Source organism: Haplochromis burtoni, unplaced genomic scaffold (assembly GCF_018398535.1).
Source record: "Haplochromis burtoni strain Fernald_Lab_line unplaced genomic scaffold, NCSU_Asbu1 Contig_74, whole genome shotgun sequence".
In the NCBI taxonomy this organism is placed as follows: Eukaryota; Metazoa; Chordata; class Actinopteri; order Cichliformes; family Cichlidae; genus Haplochromis; species Haplochromis burtoni.
The window spans coordinates 2,078,411-2,103,117 of NW_024582435.1; the positions used below are offsets into that span (position 1 = coordinate 2,078,411).

At 45.9% G+C, this 24,707-nt stretch overlaps 1 protein-coding gene across 17 annotated transcripts in view; it reads right to left on the reverse strand.

Annotated features, from left to right (window-relative positions):
• Positions 1 to 24,707, reverse strand: part of stxbp5l (syntaxin binding protein 5L) — a 133,564-nt gene that overhangs the window by 42,379 nt on the left and 66,478 nt on the right. For all 17 annotated transcript variants that reach the window (XM_005925888.2, XM_005925886.3, XM_005925887.2 and 14 more), the window contains exons 4-8: positions 19,179 to 19,279; positions 13,928 to 14,062; positions 6,014 to 6,077; positions 2,613 to 2,696; positions 156 to 279 (exon numbers count right to left, since the gene is read on the reverse strand). In XM_005925888.2, the coding sequence (XP_005925950.1) occupies positions 156 to 279; positions 2,613 to 2,696; positions 6,014 to 6,077; positions 13,928 to 14,062; positions 19,179 to 19,279 (508 nt within the window). The remainder of the gene's footprint in view (positions 1 to 155; positions 280 to 2,612; positions 2,697 to 6,013; positions 6,078 to 13,927; positions 14,063 to 19,178; positions 19,280 to 24,707) is intronic.

A 24,707-nucleotide genomic window follows, 5' to 3' on the forward strand; every position in this document is an offset into this window, starting at 1 on the left:
CACTGAGAAAAGCAACATAACCACGAGCTGCTCGGCAAATCAGATGACAGCATATGGTCCACAGAGGTTTGTTTACAGTCTATGATATTCAGATCCATACAAAGAGTATAGACCCAGGATTTGTCTCTGGGATTATGAGAGTGTGTGTGTCTCACCGTGAGGGAAGGTGACCTGGAATGGCTTGGTGGTGTTTCTGAGGTTCCACAGCGTCAGGCTGCCGTCCGAGTGACTGCACATGAACTGCTTCCCTTCGTGATGCCAGCTGACAGAGTGGATGGCCTGCACCGATCACACAGAGTCAGTGTTTCTCTCAAAGTCATAAAGCACTTCAAGTGAATCATTGTGTCATGCAGTGCCATGAGAAAGAAGCCTGATTGGGGAAGAGGAACCAGGAGTCCTGCAGCAGACCCCACACGACGCCGAGCTCGGCGAGCGGCTGAGACCAAAGTCCACCGAAGAACTGTAGCAAGTTCAAATGAACTGTAACAACCTACCGAACAGCCAAACCGAAACTGCACACAGGAGAAATTAAGCTGATTCAGAAGTGAAACGTGATGACACACGACACTGATTCTTGCAGCATTTAGCTTTAGGCCAGATCTGGAATAAAACCTCGTTGGTATCGTTGTTGAATCCGTCCTCACGTAGTGTCAGTGCCCTGCTACGCTTCAAATGAAATATGAGACAAAGGACGAAGATAATAATCCTTCAAAACTGGTGAGCACATAGCAAAGTGCTTCTCTCTGCGGATGGTAATTGACACTTTTGTCCAAATACAATGGAGAAAAATACAACTGACAAGATTGTTTCATACAAAGGCAGACCACATTTTCCCCGTGGAGCTCTATCAAACACACTCCTATTAAAAACACAACAGTGATGTTCATCTGACAGCTTTGGTGTCCACACAGAAGAGCAAAAACGCTTCTGCAGCATGCGACACACGGTGATATGTATGTGATTCTACTCAGTGATGCCACAGCTACCACACCTTAGCTGTACAGGTAAAAAACGTCACGCAAGCCAAAACAGCAAAGTCGTTTTCCTGGTATCGCCCTGCGCTCAGCACGTCTGCCGCTGTTCTTCAGAAGACCTCGCTGGGTAATCTTTAGCTTCTTAAAAACATTATTCACAGTTATTCATGTCAAAGCCACAGAGGTCACGGCCCCGGGGAGCGGCAGCAGCAGAAAAACAGTCTGGATAATCCCGCAGATGTTTGGCCTGACATTGTTCCAAATTAACCTTTTTCTCATTCGCACACTGAAGCTTATTCAGGAGGCTTTTGTTACAGCTGTGCACTCAGCAGTCCTAACGTGGTCGTTATTGTGGTAATCACAGTAAACTGAATTTTCTCAGATGGCGGCAGAAAATGCTTAAAGCCGGGGGTAGGCTGCGTTTTTCCCCTCGTCATCAGACGGAGAAACATCTATAATAACCTTTCAGCGACTCGATGCTGGAACGAGGCTTTAGAAAAGGCAGCCAGTGATGGAGATCGATAGCAGGTCCTTTCACACCAGATAGGAGTTTATGAAGTGTTATAGAAGAAAAAGTGCATTTAACCACAGAGACACGGAGGCGCAGTAGGACTGGGTGTAAATACAGAGCAAAACCAAATGTCAGTATTATTTTTAGTGCATATGAAGAGCTGACAGCTTAAAGTTCGTACTTTTCTTTGTCCTTTAAATCACATTCAGATCCACAAAGAAAGCTCATGAGCGTGAGTGTTACTGTTCACAGGAGGAGGAGGACGTAAGAGGTGGCAGCAGATGTGCTGATGGTGCGTATGTTTGAAGACACACGACTTAATGACCTGTTAATGAAAGACGTTTGAATATTACATGAAAATATAGTTTTGTGTGTAACTTTTCAGCGTGCACTGTGATGAAACGTTTTCTCCCTGGATGCTGAAAGCTGCAGCACCTTTGGCTGAGTACAGACTGTGTAACCTAACACACCTGTCTGACATGACGCGTTTACGCTCTGCTGGTCTCTGGGTGCCAGCGTTGTCGTCTGTTCCAGCTGACAGTGCTGTGCAAGCTGCCCGAGGCTGCCCGGACCGGCGTGAGCGTTCCCGGGTCCTGTAATGACTGCTTCTTCAAAGAGCAGTAATTGGTTTGGCAGGCAGCTTTTCATAACAAACACCTTGTTAAAAATGAGAAAAGTTGCTGCCGCTCTGAGATGAAAAGTGCACTCGACTTTGGTCAGTGAGGGTAACTTGAAGAGAGCGCTGAGAGTAAATGTTGAAGCACTTCCTGTTTCACCTGAAGAACCTGTAACACTTCAGTGTCACATGTTTTTATTCAGGTCTGTATGTAAAAAAGAAAAACTCGACATGTCTCTGCAGGGCTTTGATGTCATAAACAAGCTGAACGTTCCCACTCGTGCACCCCCCTCTGGGACTCATTTCCAATTTGTTTTTAAAGCAATTTGTTCTCCATTCCTCTCAATTTTGCCAGATTCTTGTACATATCCTGCCTCCTGCTGCTATAATCAGGCATCCGCACAGAGACAGCTAAAATGAAACTACAGCTTGATTATTAAACAAACAAACACAGAGACCACAGCAGACGTAGAAAGAGGGCAGACAGAAAGGCTTCACCTATCAAACTCACCTCATCGTAGTAGATCCTGAAGTCAGCCTTCTTGCCCCGGAGGTCCCACTGCACGATCGTCCCGCTCTCAAACCCTATAAGCAGCTGCAGACACGAGGACAGAGGAGACTGTTCATAATAAAAACATGCACGAGGTCTGTGCTCAGTGTGATGATGATGATGGTCGGCTATTTATGTTTTAACCATTATTTATTGACTCAGTGCCAGTAGAGTAAAACAGGACAGCAGCCTCCTCCTAACTTGTTACCCAGTGATTAAACTGGATTTTTTCACACTGAGCGGCTGATTGTGAGCAACCAGCTGGTTTCCCAGAGGCTGAGTGTGCAACACCTGCAGCTTGTGTGACCACAAGCTGATTACACAGCTCACCTGGTGGGAGGAGGTGGTCACCAGGTGGTCCTCCCACCAGCCTTCAGACTGACCGTCGTCACGGTCAGACAGAAGATTTAGCAGACAGACAGGTTGCCAACATGGTGAAATCAGCCCGAGTCAATCAGTGCTGATGAGTGTGAGTCATTGGCAAAGTGTCTGTTTGCAGTAGGAGACTGGACTCAGTCGCTGGTTGCATTCTGGATATAGTCCTGTACAAACACGGTTGCCAGGTGCTTGTGTTATTCTGCAGTCAGATTGTTTCCTGCAGCAACTATGTCACCATGTGAGGAAGGTTAGTTTCTGTGTCAAATCTATGAAGTTCTGGCTGATCTCTGAATGTAAGCAGGTAAATTGTAGGTGGACAGCAGCAGATTGGCCACACTTGATCCTGTGGTATCACAAACTGATTGCATGTTACTGCAAACTTGCCATTCAGTCTTAGACTGATAGCAGACTGTCTTATTCCCATTTTAGACGACAACATAAGCTGCAGATGGTGTTAGAGGTGCAGCCTCAGCTGTGTCACTGGCTCGGTTTGTCTCACAGTCCCATCACTGGCTGTCTAACACACACTGGGTAAAACAGGCTGTTTATCTGTGTCTCTACATGAACACAAATGCACACAAACACAGATTTACTGATTTACACACACTGAGAATAACACACACTCCTTCATGTACAAGGACAATTCGTTGCAGTCCTTACCATATCAGCTCTGATTTGTATAGAATACACTGGCACCATATGAACAGGCTCCATAAACAAACAGCCCTGCATGCACCGGAGGAGAAAAAGCAACACTCCCACATACTACAACCCAGTTACACACAAATTCACAAACAGACGATAAAAGGGGAAGCAAAGCCGACCCAATCTGATCAGAGATCAGAGGAGAGCTGCTGCAGAAGCACAGCTTTAAAGACAGAGAGGAGGAACAGCTCTCCTGCTGAGTGCAAAGACTGTGTGACACTGCACATCTGAAGAAGGGAAGCAGAGTGCAGGTGAGGGGGAAGCAAACCCGGCAAATTCTGCAGCTCTGAATACATTTTTAAGAGTGAGGACGCATGAAGGATTAACACTGTAGCATCTGCAGGCAGGTCTGCTGTGATGTGAATGAGACATATCAGTGACATCTCATTAACATAATAAATATCTATTAAGCATGAAGGCGGTGTTCATGCGGCTCTGTTGTGGGCAGTTTAAAGAGAATTCTGCAGCACGTCGACAAACTGCAGTGAAATTACAGCCGTTTACTCCAGCAGAGATTTCATCAAAGGCAACAAAGCAAAACCTGAGAATAATCTTTTATGGGCTTTGGTGAAGAAAATTGAACTGCTTTTTAAACAATTTTTCTTTTCATTCACTTTTTGGGGTTTTATTTGATGTTTTTTGCAGCACGTTGAAAGAAACGGCTTAAACAAAACAAAATCTGTTCAAAACAGACCAAATAAAGAGCAGACGTTACATATACTACATATTTATAAGCTGAATAAGGGATGTTGCCACTGGAAACATTCATTTAATATCTGCTGTCATCATTAATTCAGTTTCTGCTTTGGTGGAACCAGCTCCCAGTCTGGATCCAGGAGACAGACACTGTCTCTACTTTTACGATTCAAACTTTCCTTTTTGCTAAAGCATATAGTTAGGGCTGGACCAGGTGACCTGAATCCTCCCTTAGCTACGCTGCAATAGGTGTAGGCTGCTGGGGGATTCCCATGATGCACTGGGTGTTTCTTCTTCTCTCACTATGTGTTAACAGACCTCTCTGCATTGAATCATATTTGTTATTCATCTCTGTCTCTCTTCCACAGCATGTCTTTATCCTGTCTTCCTTCTCTCACCCCAACCAATCACAGCAGATGGCCCCGCCCCTCCCTGAGCCTGGTTCTGCTGGAGGTTTCTTCCTGTTAAAAGGGAGTTTTTCCTTCCCACTGTCGCCAAAGTGCTGCTCATAGGGGTCATATGATTGTTGGGTTTTGTCTGTATGTAGATGTCTGTGATTTGGTGTTATATAAATAACATTGTTCCAAACCTGTGTTAGTGATCAGTAATATAATAATAATGCTCTGTATTTCCTGCTGTATGTTAAACTTGTTGAACTGGATTTTTAAAGACTTCCAGTTGCACAAAGTGATGCTGAGACTGATGTCATCTGAGGTCGTTTCAGGATCATTTTTCTACAGAATGACATTTATCATCTCAAAGCTTTTATCCAGTTTGAAAGACTGACTGAGCGGAACAGGAAAGCGTCCTCCGGCTTCATGGTAGATGAGCCTGCATGAGCACTGACAGCAGACAAGCAAACTCACACTAACCTTTCAGTGACAATCACCATTACCAAGCACACTGAGGCTAGCTTAACTAACCTCAGCTACAGGACAGCAGCATTAGCGTGAGCTGAGGGAACTTGTCCCCTTTGCTTACGAAGGGTTAACTTTGTGCTGTTCAAGGAGAGGAGACGTCTCTAAACACACGGCCTTTGTTCTTGCTTGCAGTGAGCGACTGCAGTAGGTGACGGCAGCTGAAAATTCATGTCTCATTCTTTTGTCTTTAAAGCTTTTCAAGTCTGGTTTCATCCGAGGGCTACAGAATTCCACTGGCAAAAATCAATATGCCTCTCAATGACCTCTCTTTCTCTTTCTGCAACTTTTCCATCCAGCTTCTTTCTTCTTTGTTCGCGAGTAAAAAAAAGAAGCAAAACAAAGACGAGGGCACCAAGAGGAGCGACGCTGCACACAGGACGGCTCTTTTTCAGCGAGCACACAAAGACAGCCAAGGTGAGAGAGTGAAAGGTGAGCAATTAGAACAAAATAATGGCCGACAGGAAGAAAGGGTCAGGACCGAGGATGAAGATGGGGGGAGTGATGGGGCAGGGGGCGGGATGACAGAAACGCAGCAGAGGAAAAAGCTCAGATTTTACTGGAGGCACAAAGCGTGAAAAGGGAGGCAGCTTCAGTGCAGCAGACTGCTTCAGCACTGGTGCTCGAGGAGAATCATGAAGGTGATGCTTTGATGCGCCTACACACCTTTCCTTCATCCTTTGGGCTGTCACTCAAATGAACGACTGGTCCTGGGTGAGTTTTAGTTGATCTGTAATGAGAAGGAAAAATAACAGAGGTGAGGAAGACAAAGTGTAGCGCTCTGAAACAATACTGCAACAAACGCTTTACTGCAGCCACGCACACGTACTCAGCATCACAGCCATGCTTTACGCTAACACGCTGCTTAGCTGTGTGACATCCGTCGGCACTGTGTGGAAGAGAAAGAACCCACTTGATGTATTCAAACTGCAGTCAGCAGGGAGCAACAACAACAAAGCCTTACTTGTGGTATTTATTACATTTTTAAGGTGTTTCTGTTATAGCTGTAATTTTCTGGCCCCTAAAAAAGCTGCCTGCTGCCAGCCACCATAATAGCACACAACACTGACATTTAGATATCAGGTACATCGTTTCTGTGGCGATGCAAAAATTACAGCCTGCAGTATAAAACACGCCGTAAAGGTGTCAAGCTAAACGCTCACGTTAGGCTCTTTTTATGAATAATGTGAGGAAATGTGACATATGCATCATTTCAGTGTTTAAATAAAGTAAGGCACATAAAGTATACAGTCCTGTGCAAAAGTCTTGAGCCACCCTCCTTTCTTTATATTTTGGGAGATATGTGACTGAAACGTGCAAACATACATGGAAACACAGCATGTACGGCAAAAACAGAGTCTGTGCTGAAGAAGCACAGTCTGAGCTCTCCGTCAGCTCTGTGAGGACCTTCAGGAACTGTTCTCCAGGCTTCCTGAAGGACAGTCAAAGCTCTTCCTTGGATGTTTCTGCCTTTGCTTGTGTTCTCTGTCAGGATGATCCCACACTGCTTCAGTGGAGCTGAGCTCTGAGGAGGCGCATCCATCACTGATGTGTGCTTTGTGTTTGGCATCACTATGATGCTGAAAAATGAAGCTGCTGCCAGTCAGATGTTTCCAGATGTTCCTGCGTGGTGGATCAGACTCTGTAATTCAGCAGTTTAAGATCTCCAACAGCACTGACTGACCTGAAACCATGACACAGCCTCCACCGTGCTTCACAGATGGCTGCAGACGCTCACTGCTGGACCTCCTCCTGACCTCCTCGTACACACTGACCATGATGTGGATCCATCTCTCCATCACACCTGTTCCTCTGACCTTCAGTCCAGTTCTGGTGTCATTTTCAGCCTCAGCCTTTCCTCCTGTTTCCCTTCAGCCGTCCTTCACTGAATCTTCTCTGATGAGGCTTCAGTGACGTGTGATCAGCTGAAGCTCCTGTGTCAGCTCCTGTGCTTCCTATTAACATGACTTTCAGATACCTTACGCTGTAGCATTAGCTACATGAACGAGAGGACTGAGTATGAGTGAAAACAGAAAGACCTGAACTTCTGCTCAACAGCACCTTAACAAGAAAGTCTGTCTCCTTGGACAAAAAAAATATCAGAGGAGAAGTCGTGAGGGTTTTCCACAGGATGGTGTAATATAGTATACTATTGTTGAATGATTTATGATTTATGATTATGATTTATTATTTAATGATTTATTCTTGCATGATGAGAGTTTGATGAGAGCTCCTTTAATTTAAAGTAAGTTGTTTGTGCCCTTGGAGCAGGCAGCTACAGCAGATCAGTGCTTGGCGATTCCTCGCAGCACAAACCTGCAGCACTAAAATGAAATTCATCGCTATTTTCCAAGAAATCCACAAGAGCTGCATGATCACCGGCAGATTCAGTTTAGCTGCCACAGTCAGGACCCTGTAGCATTGTGCCTATAATCTGGCGAGCTGAGGCAAAGTGTGACTGACGTGTTCAGATGGGCCCGTTTAGTTATGCCTGCTGCTGGAGAGCGATAAAAACATGAAACCAGAACACGCTCTCAATGCATCGCTGTTGCGGTAACAAACCAGGATATCAACCAACCATCTGCGACGCACAACACCTGCCTGGACACGTAAGTGCAGCACACAGGGTGAAAGCCAGGAGCTCGAATATATCGAATATACCCGGTGATGTAACCCGCCTGCTAACCCTGAACCCTCTGCACAGAGAAACAAACCTGTGCTTTTAGAACCAATCAGGACCGATCAACGATAAAACATGTCGGCGACAGAAAGTTCACAGCAGATATTGAATTTCTGATAAAGCAGAGATGAGTCAGGAAGCTTGTGATTGTGTGTGGAAGGTCATTTCCTGTGAAAGCCTTTCAACCGTGGGGACACGTGTGAATCGGAGCCGAGTTACTGACTGATAACATTTCTCCGTCAAGGCCAGACTCTGAAAAGCAGCCCGAGTGAATCTGTGTTTGCCGATGCTTGGGATGAATATTTTCTGACAAGCTGTGAGGCCAAACAGCTGAACTGTGCGACTTCTCAAAGTTAGAGACGGAAAGTAACTGCAGCGAGCAAGAAGACGCTTCACGCTGACGCATCAGCGAGCGTTTGTCTCTGCAGGCTGCTCACAGCTGGAATTATAGCCAGCGTGTCCACAAATGCTCATGAAATCATTTAATCAATGAATGTTTGAATCCCACCGCGCTGTCTGATATTCTAAGAGAAACAGAAGATCTGCTCATGTTTGATCCAGGTGATGAAGGTCATCTTGCAGTTGTTGCTCTCAGAGACTGTACGATGTTAGGATCCTTTTATTTCATGAAGAAATAACAGCGCTGCCAAGCAATCAAAGATAATCACATAAAGCTTCCTCTTAAATCCAATCAGAACAGACACACGAGCAGCTCATGGAGATTTTAACAATTAAAAGCGTCCTTCTTACATTACAGCGCTTTGTTCTGCAGCCAGGCCACAGTAAGCTGGTCTTTTTATTATTCCCTGCACCGTTAATGTGCTTTTTAACTCTGCCTTTCTATTATTCATGCTGATTTTCTGCTTGGGCAAACCTCTGTGGTCATTATTCTCCAGATCTTTGAAGATAAGTTGGTGGTTTGTTGTGTGGTTTTAGGGCAGCGTTTCTAATTGCGTCTCTGCTCTTAGGTGAAATGCTGTTTGCAAAGAAACAGATGAACACTTAAAGCCCCGTTAAAGGCAGGATGGTCCCAGTGCTCGTTAAGCAGTGATTTTACCAAATCTGGTGCCAAAAACAAATCGGCACTGCTTGTTGTTGATCTAAAATCAGACTGTTGTCCTGCCCGGTGAGCACGATTCACCAATAACTGCATATTCTGCATGAACTAAGAAAAAACACATTTAGACTGTTCTCATAATGCAGCTGGGAGGAAGAAAATGATGTTACTGAAATATTTCGTAAGCATCAGAGAAGCACGAGCACCTTTTGGGATCACAAACACAAAGACACCTTAAGCTCCAGGGGCGCCATGACAACCAATCACGGCTAGAAAAGGATAAATAATCGATATGACAGACGAGAGGGGGCGAGGCAGGAAACGGCACGTCAGCTGCAGACACCGCACTCGCCGTGTGTCGCATGCATTCATGTAATATGGCATGTGCTGAGGCTGTGGGACACACGTGAAACATGGCAACACAAACAGCAAAATGTGTTTGAGCTTGTTTTTCACTGCGTCTGGTTTTATGATGTTTGACATTCTTAGAAACCATTCATGTCCATGCTGGGATCTCTGGAGAGGAAACAGGAAGTCCAGCATCTGTCTGCTGTGAATGTCAGCAGAGTCGCCAGACTGACAGAGGAAGTGATGAAACAAAAGCTTTGACATAATTACTCGGTGACTGTAAGGCGTCCAGGCCCCACCCCTCCCTCACCATGCCGCTGCCTGAAGTACGGCTCTCGTGACAACGTTTCCAAAGTCTTTCTGTAACTACGCAGACGTTAACATGCCAGCTGAGGCTTTAACCTTATTCGATGTTAGAATTAGAAATGATAATATTTAAATCATCGGCTCAGTCTCAGAGTTACTGTGAAGGGCGGCAGTGGGACATCAGATTATGGCGGCGACCGCCAAGCACCGCTGTTATCACGCTCAGCGAGTTCAACAAGGCAAACCAATGGAACCGATCCAGACACTCATTTTGTCCTTTGGTGTCTGCATCAAAATTACTATTACAGATTTGATGTGTAATAGATTACTCTGGACAGGTGTAATCCTGTGGTGTAAACTACAGAGCACAGACAGACTTTATTTGAGCAGAAGCTCATGCAGCTCGTTTTATTGGAGGATCTGAAAGGATGATAAATCCAAACAACAGTAAACATGAATGTATTTGGTCAAGAAAACGGTTTAAATAATCTCCCGTGTTGGACTCAGAGGGGGTGTTGTAGAGGGGGGGGGGGTTACAGTAAATTTCTTCAAGCGCTGAATGTTTCTTGACCTTCAGGCAGGTGTCTGTAGTTTTTATGACTTTATCTCTGCAGCGATTTAGACTCAGAGCTCTCTGAGTGGGCTTTCACCCGTCCACTCTGAAACGTGGCTGGGTGGGCTATGAACCAGCACGCTCTGCTAAATGTCCACGTGGAAGGTTTGGAGAAACACTGTTTGTTGACAGGCCACCTGCTGCTTGTGCTGCATGCATGTGGTGGGGAGCAGCTCAGAGTGCTGATGCACGTACGAAGTGCAGGATTTCCATGAGAAAGAAAAACGCTGTTTAAAGTGGCCGTTCTTCACCAGCTGCACCAACGCAAGGCTCAGAACAGAAAAACCATTCTGTGAGGTCGGAGGGCGTAAACATGTCAGCGCGGCCTTTTTACACACAGTATTTAATAAAGACGATGATCTTTTCATAACCCTCCCGCTGACGTATGGATTCCTCTAGCACGGAAGCATTTTTGCTCATTATTCATGCTGTGAAGAGGCCGTGAAACCGGGCGGTGGCTGGAAGCCAACTGTTTATTTTACAGTCCCAATAGCAGAAATAGGAAAACGTGCCGGTGTTTATTACAGCTGACACGAAGCCAGGCGCAAACATACTTCTGCTCATCAGAGGGCTCTGTGAGGAGTGAGCACTGGGCTGCTGTGTTTCTCCTCGCATCTCATTTCTATCTCTCATTTCAGAGCGAATCTCCTGAAGATGAAATTGTGCATTAAATATGTTGCAAACCCGTCTGAATATCAATGAGAGCCCGGCCCTCCTGTTTGGCTGCACTGGTCCCATTTGAATTGGTTTTTTTGCACACTGAACCAACCAAACGACTCGTGCAGTCATACGTCGACGCGATCCACACCCTCCTGTTTGCACGGTTAGGAGACTTCGCCCTCGCTCGCTAAATGTTGCACAAAGTCCCCTCTCATCCTTATTCATGCTTCGTGGAAATCCTCCCCAGATAAATAACACGAGTCCCCAGTCACCCCGGCTGTTGATGAGAAGAGATTCATTCTCGACTCGTTCATGAACCCTACTTCAGGAAGATAAAGAGTGCTGACGGTTAGGAAATACAGAATATATTACAGCGTCGTGTATAATACATGCCCGTTGTTGAGACTGTGGTACACTCTGCAGCTCAAGTCATAAAGGAAAGTTACCTATTCTTAAATGAGCCATTATCTACAGGCCATCTCTCCCTGATATTTAATTATAGAGGATCCAGCAGACATTTAGCTGCGTCAGCACGTTGAGGCACTTTTCTATAGAAGCATTAGAGATGTCACCGAGATCTACGATTCAATACCAGAACACTGAAAACGAGGCTGTCTCTATACTGCAGGTACTGTAGGCAGGTGTATGCACCAGGCTGCAACTGTTCCAGGAAGACGAGGAAGAAGAAAAACAAGACAAAGACGGAAACCGCTGCACGTCCTACACTGGCCTCATAGCTCCGTCCTCACTAAAGGAGAATCCACAGAAGTCGACCGACGAAGGAGAAACGACCAACTCAATGAGCTTCTCATCCAAGTATTATCTTCTTATGTTATCCTGAAGTACACATGAGCTAATCTGAGAATGCTGGCTTGGCTGTAAGTGTGAAGTAGCGAGCGAATGCTTGTCCGGCCCTTTTCACTGCTGTGATTGGCTCCAGCTCAGCCGTGACTCTTAACTGGATAAGCAGAACAACAAAGGGTCGGATTCGGTAACGTGACCCGCCTTAGTCGGACGTGTTGGTGGCTCGCATGTTTTTGGCTGTTTAATTAACCAGATATGAACTTTTCCCGTGAACATGTACGATGTCAGAAAGCACTGAGGCGTAGCACAAAGTGCTCGTGTGAATGGGTGGAGGAAGCACGTTGAATACGGTGCTTTTAGAGCAGAAACACACCACATAAGAACCAGTTCATTTACCAGTCACTCCCACTGCATTTAACATTCATCTTTCTTTGTTGTGGGAAACAAAACGCCCGTTCACATGACACGCTCACTCACACTGACAGCTCGCAGGCTGCAGGTGGCTGCAGTCCTCTCATTAACTGCAGCTAATTACACGACGTGTTTCGTGTGCATCAAAGTCGTAACGCATTCGCATCGGTGTGTTTATCCATCATTATGTCACCTGGAAATCCTGAAGCACGAGCAGGTGAAGGTGGCTGCACGCTGCACGCTGTCTGTGCTGCACGCTGTCTGTGCTGCACGCTGTCTGTGCTGCACGCTGTCTGTGCTGCACGCTGTCTGTGCTGCACGCTGTCTGTGCTGACGGTTAATCCACACAGAGTCATTCCAAACAAAACCAACCAATCCTGAGCCGCCTACGTCAGTAACGAGGTACAAGTATCAAGGTGAAGGAGTATCGTAGCCTCAGCATGCTTTTCTAACCCTGATAAACTGGTAATATTTTAAGTCTTCAGTTAAACAAATATGACCGAGCCTGTGTTACTCTGACTGGACACACGGACGAGAAACAGCTGCTCTGAGCATGCTATCATGCAGCAGGTGTGACCACAGTCATGTGATCAAAGCAGGCCGTTATCACGCTGCGGTCCACAGACTACTGCAAAATTAAAAACTCATCACAGAAGGACACGATCTACACGAGGTGTTCATGCGCGCGGTCGCTTTCCTCCTGCGCTGAGACCAATTACAACAATATTTAAATGTGAATGTGATAAAGGACGTGTTGCGTGTGCACGCAGGGCAGCCTTGCAGCCAGAGCAGGTCTTCATCAACAGCCAACGACCTTCCACATGAAACACTTTTCTTCTTCTATTTCACTGCAACAGTTCAAACTTCTCAGGTTCTTAAACGGATGCTGAGCTTGTCCTTGTTGACTTTGTCCTGAAGAATCAACAAACCAAACTTCCTGCTAAAATCCCAACCGCTGCCTCTGCGTGATGATTGGCAGACAGCACCTCCCACGCACGCACATCGTGTCGAGACTGCTTGCCGTAGTTTCAACTGTCACAAGGCAACAAGATGGCTCGGTATAAGAGCGACTTATGACTGACACTGCAGCAGGGGACTTGTCAGGGTAACAGCAGAAGAGCAGCGCGTAGGTGGGTGACGCCGCGGAAAACAAACGGCCGTACAATGCAGCCGAGCAGCGTGTGCGTGCCTGATGGCGCCGAGCTGTCAGTCGGGGGCATGTGTCAGTTTCACAATAACCAAACACAAGAGCGTGCACATCGTGTTTCACTGAAGGAATCTAACGGTAATGTCTAACTCTTGACCCTTTGAAAGCCTGCTAGCAGTCAGCCTTGAAGCTCTTTTCTGACATATTTCACGCCTGCTTGTAGAGCAAAATAACCGTGTTTGCAGGAAGTCTCTTCCTATACCGCCTCCCTCGGGAAAAACAAACAAAATATTCCAATGGTGATCAAACCACGACTTTAGAGATGTCAGAACCGCTCACAAAAGGCAGATGGAGGTCCTCAAATGCTGTCATTGGGGAGCGTTAAGGAAAGTCCAAAGGAGGAAAAGCTCAAGTCTGGTAGCTGCCGTTACAGTGCGACGCTTACAGCATGCATGGATCTAAGCATGCACGTTCAGAATAAACTCATCGTTTATCGTAAACCCACACCATCCTCACGATTTAGCACCGCTTCTGTTTCAGCCTCAGATACTCACAGTTCGATGGCCTTGTTCCACATGATGACGTATCCGGACAAAACGAAGGACTCGATGTTGACGATGTGTGTGTTCCCGCGCTCCGTCCCCACATACAGCCATTTACTCTGAAAGGGCAGGTGGCAAAATGTGATCCTGCAGAGAGAAGAAGGAAAACCGGCTGAGCGTCAGCCAAACAACGCTTTGTGCGTCTCTGGGTCAAACACATAACCACGCCCGTCTCTGAGTGTTAGGACACTAATATACGCCTGGTGCTGCTTATGCTGATGTGCTTATATGTGTCCAACATGTTGTCCATGTGAAACCTGCTCAAAACATCATTTTAAAGATATAAAGATAAGAAATGTCTTAAAAAGCAACGTAAGAGCAGGCCAGCCTGTGACGTGAGGTAATTACACTGAAGTCTTCTCTCTGGTGTTTTGTTGCCTGAGTGTAACTGATGCAGGAGTGTGTGTGTGCTGTATGTGACACCGTGTCACTGTCACAGTCATTTTCTCCGTGATAAGCTCCCTTCTTCAGACGAGTCAGAGCCTGACTCATGCACGGACGTCACGGCCTGACTCATCCTTTGTCGAGGCTTAATTTAGAACTGTGTTGTTGCAGGATAGCACCTTTCACGCAGGTATGATTGCCCACATTTGCTCTTCCTGCCCTTTAATGATGCAATTCCTGCTTTTCTCATGTGAGAGGAACTTTTTCCCTCAGTCTGCAAGTCCGGCAGAAACACTCTACTTATGGTACTTCACAGAAACTCCCAGCAGTAAAAGCTTGATCTTTTTATGTCTTCTGTAACATTTCACACTGTTGATATTCGCTTCAAGCTTAGCCTGGTCCATTCCAGAAACACCCACCATCATTCTGCACAAAACTTTACATTTGATGTATGAATTACTGAAAACGGTCCCGTCTGCTAAGACAGACGGCGTGGAGAGAAGGGGATGTGGACCTAAACGCAGACAAACGGAGGCGGATGTTAACAAAAAGCGAGCCTTTATTTAGGGCTGCAGCAAACATTACAAAACAAAAGGCAGGAAGGGAACTACCAAAAGCTAAAGATGAAACCTGGGAACACGGCGGGAAGAACGGCAGAGGAAATGCAGACGATCCAGAAACAAACAGAGGAACAAACACACAGAGAGACAGCTGGGAGCGACCGCACAACGAGACCCGAGGAACGAAGCCGACGACACTCACGTAGCGCACGAGACTGTCAAAGTAAAACAGGAAACACGAGGAGGAGGAGCACACAGACCGGAAACGCACATCTATGACACACAACACTGTGTCGCCTACAATCAGCAAACCTGTGTGAATGTGCGTCTCCTGGAAACAGCCGATAACAAATATTTCACCTTTTTTTTAACTGTTCAGAATTTAATGTTTGGAAAAAAACATTTTTTATTATTACTTTGATGTTTCAGGTGTTTTTCACGACCACATAAACACTTACAATCCTGCTGAATAACACATGATGTTATTGCACAAGAAAATAACTGTGTGACGCGAGGCTGCGTCTTCACCGTCTGGTTTTGTGAGCAGAGAACAAAGACCAGAGCAGTAAGTCACTCTCATGCTGATCACTGTGGAGCCCAACAGCCACCCAGCAAGGCAGCATTATTAGACAGAAGACAAATGAGAGGGCAGGCGATTCAATAAGGATTTAAGGGGCTCGAGGAGATGATGATATTCAAACTGGCCTGGGGAAAGGTGGGGTGTGCAGCAGCACGGGCAGCAGAGGGTTACACAGGCGTCTATTCCCACAACAAGCATTTAGGCTTCAGACGTCCAATTTGTACATTTCCTTGTTTAAAGAAGCATTTTATTCATCGTTATTACTTCGAATGGATACACAAACATCCATCCAAGAGCACAAATTCTGAAAAATGTTGACATTAAATGTTTAAATTGCTGTATTTTAAGAACCAGACCTGGAGTTTCACAGCGAGTCGTGATAGCGTCCCTGTGGATGCAGAGGAAGAAACTCCTTCTTTAGAAAAGCCTTTCAGCACTGAGTGCTTCAGTTTGAGATAATCGCTCGCATAAAAGACAAAGTGTGGAAGAAATGAGACGACCACAGGAAGTGGGAGGAGGCCCGTAGTGATGAATACAGATATATAAGGAAAATCAAAGCTTTTGTTTTAGCGGCACCATGCAGCATCATAATTATCGATCTGAGGAAAGAAGAAAAGCATGACTTCAGCTGCCGGCAGAGCAGCAGCTCCAATAAATACTCCTAACGAAGGAAACGGATGCAGAGATTAATCAAATTGGTGACTTCATCTCAGGAACCAGTAACCTCGCCATCTGCTGTGCATGACCAGTGACCAGGACGTCAGGAATCCCACAGCGACTTCCTGCATCAGCAAACACTCGTGTTATTATTTTACTACGACGGCCGACAGTCATCACAGAGCGGGTCTCTCTGCTGAGTCATGCGTTATCCTTGTGGGACTGTGATGAGGTATTAGGACACTGACTGTCAGAGGTGCAGCCTGGAGACACAGAGCTAAATGGAAAGGCAGCGCCTGTGATGGATGATGCACGATGCCCTTTTCTCCTTTTGTCTTACAGCGTGACTCGCTGCTCTTCCGCTGAGCGGTTCTGCCTCCTACCTTATCGCACCGACAGGCAGGTGGAACGCTGCTGAAAGAGGGTTTCAACACCTTTGAATCAAAGCATTACTCCGAACATTTACCTCAGAGCCCGTGTGGGCAGACTGGCTGTATCACGCACAGCTGCGAGGCTGTAAGACTCGTAGACTCTTATGCGATGACGCCAGCTGCAAAAATAGCTCAATCAGAGACTCCAAATGCGAGGATGGAATGATGTAAACATGATAAAATGATTAGAGTGGGTTAGATTATAGAAGCAGTGGCTTACAGTCAGCAGCAGTGTAACCACAGCATCTCTCAGGCTGCAGGTAACATCCAGCCCCACCAACATCCATGAGCCTGATCTCATTAAGAAACATAATAATGTTGAAGAACGCTTGTATATGTTCGGCCACAGCTACAAACAGGACGTGCAGAGTGAGTGTGCCGTGTTAACAGTGCAACATCACTCTGTAATAACACACGAGCACCTCCTCCCATGTCTGAGGCAGCTAAGTGAAATCTGCTCATCTCCAGGCTCCTGCTTAAATAATCAGTTGTTAATGTCTTTGCATTAAAACAAATACTTGTGTTGAGGCTCTGTTACAGGCACAAAGTCCTCCCCTGTACTGCGTAACACACTGTTCAGACTGGCTCACAGCTCGTTGTTCTCCTGCTTCTTACAGGAAGTTTCAGCAGAGAGAAAACGGCCTCCATGACTCAGATGAAGCAACAGAGTGAGTCTTACCTTCACTCGCCTGTATTAAGAGTGTAACCTGCCAGCAGCTGGATGAGAATGATGATTACATACAGTTAGAGCGAGCACAGAGTTATGTTCACTAAATGTCCTCGCACAGACAACAGGGAGGCTCGATGTTCAAAGCTATGAAAAGGAAACTTTTTCCTGCTACCTCATCTGTGGCATCGCACTCTCGATACGCTCTGACCGTTTATCAGTGTTTCTCCGCTTGTTTACCGACTCAGACACCGTCAGAAACCACAGAGTTAGCTGAAGGTTACTGTGTGTATTTAAGCTGACGGAGCCAACGATCCTGACAGGACCGCAATATTATGTGTCTGGAATAAAGCATGCAGCAGCGGAGGTGCACCTACAGGACACTGCAAACTTGAACACAGCAGCTGAGGTGCAGCAAACGTTCATACTGATTCCTGCTCCCTCACAGCAGCAGCCTGCTCTTTCCCCCTGCAGACAGAAATGGCAGCCTGCAGGTATCAGAATAATCGAACGGTGCTACACTGAAGCGCCTGTGTCTGAACGTGCTCGGCTAAGGCGCTCACAGCATTTTGCCCATTTGGGTCACTCGGAGGCAGCGTTTGCATCAACTGAGTGACCCTTTGAGGTTTTCCTGAGGAGGAAACTGGGGGAAAAGTTTTTAAAACCAAGCATCAGCATCCAGAGTCCATTGTTTGGCATTAATGTTTAATGGCAGAGAGCAGAAAATGTGCTGCTGATGGGAAACAGCAAAGAGCCAATAGACAGAAGAAAAATGGAAAAACAAGCGAGCCGAGGATGGGAATCTCTTTCTCCATTCAGAAACCAACGAGCTGAGCCAGAAGTCAAGACACACAGAACACACTCAGCCTGCTTCAATGAAGAGGAGATGAACATAGGACTTGATCACATTTGTACCAGCTGGAGGAAACGTAGTCTGTACCAAGTAACGCCTGCTGGCTTTGACCTTCCTGCAGATAATCAGCCAGTATTGTCCAGTGTTGCAGGAGCTGCAGCTGGCGTCTCAGCCCTCTCTTTTCTGAGACTGGCACGAGGTGTCAAATATGGAAGCTGTACAGACACTGACACGCAATCAAGACATCGAGCAGGTACTGTTACACCCACATCACCCCCCACCCCACCAGAACGATGACTTCTGAAACAGAAGAGGTTGTCTCCTGGAGCAAAGACACCAGATTCAGCTCTCTGACTGCTGTTCGACCCAGGCCGTCATCAGCAATGTGTTTTTAAAGTGTTGCACAGGTGCAGAAGCCTGTTTGCTATAACCGTGTAAACACTGCTTCATGTGGTTTTCAGGGTTTAGGTGATCAAATGTGAAACGAGTCGGCTGTGGCAGGGGCGTGGTGTCGCGGGGCACGGGGGCCATCGGCTGAGGTGGAGCAGCGCTTTTAGCCAGCATCAGAGTTCTGTCCTACATCTGAACAACACTCTGCTTCTCCATCTTTAGGACGCAGCCAGCATGACCCCAGAGCGTGCAACAGATCCGCTTTTCTGCAGGAGACATCGTGTCAGGTCACGTTTGGTGTAACGGACACATTTTCAGTTCAGTTGTGAAGAAAGCCAAAGTGGTAAGGCTGTTCCTCTAAGCACCCACACTCTGCTGTTTGGCTTTGGATACTGATGCCACAGCTGAGGCTGCTAACCAGCACATGCTTGCTGGGATGGGATGTAGCTACAGACCATCGGAGCCGCGCTGGGTGAGAAGGTGTCCACCTCTATGCCTCTGCTGTTTTTAGACGTAATGATACAACACAGAGTTAATAAATCATGATCCTCAGAGGAGGATCAGTGAGTTTGAAGTGTACACACAAACACTCAGCTCGAGCTGATTCGCTTACCAAAGGATGACATCATGAGGCCTATGTCCATCTTTTTATACAGATTTTATGTGCGAGTGTGTGCATACCTCTCTCTGTTAAACTTGAGTGAATGCAGGATGGCCGGCCGCCTCTGGCGCAGATTCCACAAGTGCAACGTGTCGTCTGCACAGGCTGAGACCAGCGCCCCCTGGAGGACAGAAAAGACACAGCCTGTAATCCTTCTGCACAGCAAGAACTGCTCATACACAGCCTCTGCAGGGCAGTGATAATAAAGCCACTGCATGAACATGAGCCCATCTCCAAACATCTGCTTACTGTCCTCACACCTTCACATCTGGGCTCTGCATGAACCCAATCAGATATTTGTTTGTCCAACTTTCCATTAAAACACAGTCGCAGCATCACAGACAGAAGCAGGCAGTGGTGACCATAAGGTGGAGCATCGCCTTAATAGCACACATGATTTGATTTTCTCTATTTTTAAAAAATGACTCATAAATGTGATTTTCTCCACCAATTACAGCGAGACAATGAAAGCATTAAGAAAACTGTGAAAGCATATCTGTGAGGATTAAAGGTCTCGACTTTTACAGGTTACAGCTACTACTGAGCCTGTACATGGAGAGAAATAATGAAAATAATCTTCTATGTTATTTCACGTCTCCCCGCCCCGCATGGAGAGACGGTATAAATATATTAGCCTCTTTTCTTTTTACATAATCTCACCGAGAGCTTTTCTTTGGATTGAAGTCGTTCGTGTCTTGCCCATCATATAATTCCATCCCACTGGGATTAACATGGCCTCACACTGACTTGCTAATTGTTCATTAAATTGCACTCAGTTTTGCTCTGAAACAGCTTCCACAAGTGAAGATAATGTTTCCAATGTTTGCAACCTGACTACTTCTGCAATCACTGTTCTGGAATAATAATGTCCCTGTTAGAGTGGCACCATTTCATTAAGTGAAAGTAAAATCAAAAGTGTGTGTGTGTGTGTGTGTGTGTCGGTTTATTTCTCTTAAATGATTCGAGTAACTGTTCAAAATCACGTCTGTCCTGATTCTTTCAGATCAGGCGGTTCTTTTGCTCTAACGTGAAACAAAGATCTATGTGATGCACACGAGCTTCAGTTTCTTGCGTGTTAATGAGACGCTGAGTATTTGCTTATTTGTAGCTGGACTTTTTAAACTTGATTTAAATACTGTATTTTGTCTTTACATGGTAACATTGTTGCGTAAGATTAGTGACATTTAAACTCCAGTAAACCTGTGATTCGGTGCTCTGGCTGATTCTTAACACGGTCTGAAGCTTAAAGATTATTTTAACTATGCTGACTGAGACAGTGATGCCCCCCCACTAATCACCCATCTCTCCCAGTATGCAGCAGAAAACACTGTAAGTACTGTACTGGTGGTTCAGCACAGCTGTGCTGTTTTTTCTGCACCACATGTAATTTACTTTGTGTTCAGCTTTAAGCTTCTTCTTGTGATAAAAGCACCTCTAATGTTTTTTTGTGCACGTTTTAAAAATGACATATTGCAGTTTGGATGTCTGCTGGTCCTGGGGAGGAAGGTGCAAAATCCTTTGTCACTGAGTGAGATTGTAATAAGTGTTTGCTGAGTTAGCAGTGACCACAGTATGAATTCAGTGGATCAGCTGAGGTAATGGCTCAGTCACACAGTAGTAAAAATAGGACAGCAACCTCCCTGTGACTGGGAACAATGGGAACAATGGGAGGTTTCACTGCATTTTGTTGCAAGTCGTTGTGGATACCAGCTTTTGGCATGACCTGGAGTCAGCCTGTAGCAGTAAGTGCAAACTAAACTGTCTGTATTGTGGTTGTATTGCTTCTGTAACCTTTGAGTGCCTTTGTGTTTTTGTCGTTGCATCGCCGTCCTGTAGCGTCAGGCGCGTCCACGTCACCGGGAATGTCGAATTTGTGTTTCAAATCTACGCGGTTCTGGACGAACGCTGAATGTAAGTAGTTCATGTGAACTTCTGTGATGGCAGCAGATCTTCTCTGGTCACAGTGAATCGAAACATCATCATCAACAAACTGCAGACTGACTCGCTGCTGTTCCTCTCGAGGCACTAAAGTTGCGAGAGGTCACAGATTTCATCCTCAAACATTTCAAAGGCAGCTAGACTGCAAGTCCACCGCACAGAGTTACAGTAACTCTGGTCGTGCTGCCATCTCCTGACTGTAGTAACAAACCAACAGGGTGCTCAGTTTAACTCGACTCTGTCGTTTTGTCAGGATTGAACGAAGCCCAGTTTTTCTTCTGTAGCTCCATTTACAAATATCCTTACATGCTGACAGGCACGTGTGATGTGCTTGGGTTTCGCTGCAATGCAACATAGCACTGCTAGAGTTGCTCAACATCATGTTTCATCAACACTCCTGAAGAATCACTGCACTTCATAATTGTCAAAGGGCGGAGAAGGCAGAGGAGGAGAGAGCGAAACAGAGTGAGGTGGAACAGCCGCTAATGAAGAAATCACTCCAGACGGGGAGAAGAGAGAAGCGAGGCAGACAGGGTGAAAGCCTGTCGTCAATTATCTTGATGTCTTGATGGCAACAAAGGCAAGATAACCAGGCACAAGTACAGTGAACGGCATGGGTGGAAATGAAAGCCGTGCCAAGAGAAATTACACAGAAAGACATCAGAACATCTCTTGGTGCACGTATCTCTACCTGTACTCAAAACCAGGTGAGGATGAGCCCCGTAGTCTAGATAGCAGCTTCTTTCAAAAAGCAAGAACAGAGACAAACAAAGGATCTGCTTAAATCCACCAGAACCTTTCATCTTTTGTCTGTCTGTATTGATCTGGTCAGTAGGAATGACTATTAAGACACTCATCACAGTACACACTAATCGTTCATTAACTAGTCAATATCTAAGCCTCATCATGGCCTGACATTAATCAACACCTTTCAGAGGAACTCCCTGAAAAGTGAAAAAACAGAGCTGAACTCAGCAAACTGTGGAGCACGTTAAACCCGACGCCGTTCAGAGCAGCAGGGAGGGGAATAATGTTCGCTCACTAACAAAGAAATGAGCGATCTCTCATTACAAATGTATTTTTAATTTAAAGGAGTGAATATCAACCCCCACGTCACTGAGTAAAAGAAGCATTTCAGCCCCTACAGTCGCAATCGAGCTCTTTGGCGTCAGCTCGACCTGCTGTGTTTGGAGGAAGAGGAGCGAATGATGTGACTCGTACAACATCATCGTGGTTGGGGCTGCTTTTCTGAGATGCGTGACATAAAATGTTGGACCTGAGCCTCCCTCAGCCACAGTACTGAAGATTGGTTATGGACGTGTTACCTGAGTCACTGACCCAGTGCTTTGGTTTTACGATGTTCTGAAGTCTTACTTTCTGTACCTTGTATTTCCTAGTTTCTTAGTTAGTATTTGATCCTGTTCATGTCTTCCTCTCCCCTTGTCTCGTCTTTTGGATTAGTGCCGGCTGTGTTTCCCAGATGTTTCCTCTTTGGCCTGCTCCCCTCGTGTATTGAGGGTCTGATTCTTCCTCGTTCCCGGCCGTGTGTTCTGCCTGTTTAGTCTCATGTGTATTCTCAGCTTAGTTAGTTTTGTATTTCTGGCGTTCAGCAGTTTTGGGTCCGTTCCTGCTGCCACACACAGCAAACTTGACAGGATGGGTCTGTTAGTACGACAGTGACTCAAAACTCACCACCAGGGCAACAAAGGAGCGGCTAAAGAAGAAGCACATCGAGGTCATGGCGTGGCACGCCTCAGGCACACAAATAATCTGTGCAGGGAGCTGAAGCTCGGAGAGTTTCTGTACGGAGCAGTGAGCCTGATGACCAAAAACACGTCATCGTATTGTCTTTGGCTTTTTTATAAGATCGAATGATGACAGATACACGTTAACACTGGTTCAAGCAAATCAAGCTACCAAAGTGCGAAGACAACCTTGGAGACCTCTGCTACTGACCCGTTCAGAACATGACTGAAGTCTGTGTGTGAAGCAGAGAAGAAGAAATGAGGGGTGACTCCAGAATTCAGCACATTGCTGTACGTTTACACCTAAACACAAAACCACGCGTCGCGTTCGGTCCCTGCTCAGCTCAATAATCGCCTTTTTCTTACATTAGCACTCTGCTCTCTTTGCCCCGACTCCAGCACCAAACCAGCCTCTTTACATGTTTTATTCATTAAACATAATAATGAATTCAGAATAGAGAAACGCACACATTAGTTAGCCCATTCATACCCTCCACTGACAGTGCCACCAAATAATAATCTATAAATATTTTTGCTCATCAAATACGAAGCGAGAGGCCCACGAGGATGGTACGAAATTACTAAGTAATAAAAGACACGACGTGTGTGGGGGTTTGTGTGCCAGAGGACAAAGACGCTCTTCATGCATGCAGCGCTCTCGAGTACCTGAGAAGTGGCCTCGTTTGTGGGTTGGTGCTGCGTGTCTAATGGGGAGAAGTCATTACACCTCACTGAGTGTCAAGATCAGGTCTGAATGCACGAGCCAACCAGGGCAGCCCACGCACCGAGTCCACGAGAGGGTTCTGACATGGAGCACTGCTATTATCCACTCTGTCAAGCGATGGGAGGACCTGCAGTCAGTGAGGGAGCATTAACATAGAGTGTGTGCTACACCATGCAAACATATTTATGAGCAAAAATTCATTTCTGAATCCCGCTGAAGACGAAGAAACCTGGTGGATTTCAGCTGGTTGGGGACAAAAAGTAACTGCACGATTAAAACATATCTGGATGATTTTAACGTCAGTGAGGAGTCAGCGGATTCACTCTGGTTTTGGTCTTCTGTGTGTGAAGTGCTGCCTATGAGCTTTGCAGCATTTGAGTGATTCTGCCTCTGACAGATGATGGGCTTTAACGTGGATCACGAGCACTGATCTTTCTCCATCCCCGTCTCTTCCCATCGTTCTGCTATCATTTCATCTTGTTTTAGCTGATAAAAAACTGTGTCTGCTGTCTTCTAGGAACATGTGATCTGTCCTTCAGTCTTGCTGGTCTGCATCTTAAAGTAACTCATCTGTATTTACAGACCTGAAAGCGTCCTCTGTGGATTCAGGATGTTGTCAAGAGCACTGATACTTACAAATATTCACGAACAGTATATATATATTTAAAAAGCCCCCACTCGCCCCTGCAGGCGGTTTACCCTTCAAGCTCGGGTCCTCTTCCAGAGGCCTGGGAGCTTGATGGTCCTGCGCAGTATCTCTGCTGGTCCTAGGACTGCGCTCTGCCGGACAGAGATCTCCGATGTTGTTGGAGACTGGGGAGCGCGCTTTTTCTTTTCATGCCCCATTTTTGTGGAACAACCTCCCTCAAGATATTAGGCAGGCTGCTCTGTGGAGGTTTTAAAGCTAAGTTAAAGACTTACATGTTCACCATATCTTATGTGTCTTTAAATTGTTGTCAGTGTTTAAATTGTATTGCTTTTATTTATTTATCTTCAAATAACTGTTCAGCACTTTGTTTGATAGCGCTTTATAAATAAAGTTGTTGTTAATAATGATAATAATGGATCGCATTTATATAGCGCTTTTCTGTTGTTGTTTTTGTTGTTATTGTTGTTGCTGTTCCCAGGACTGCGCTCTTCTG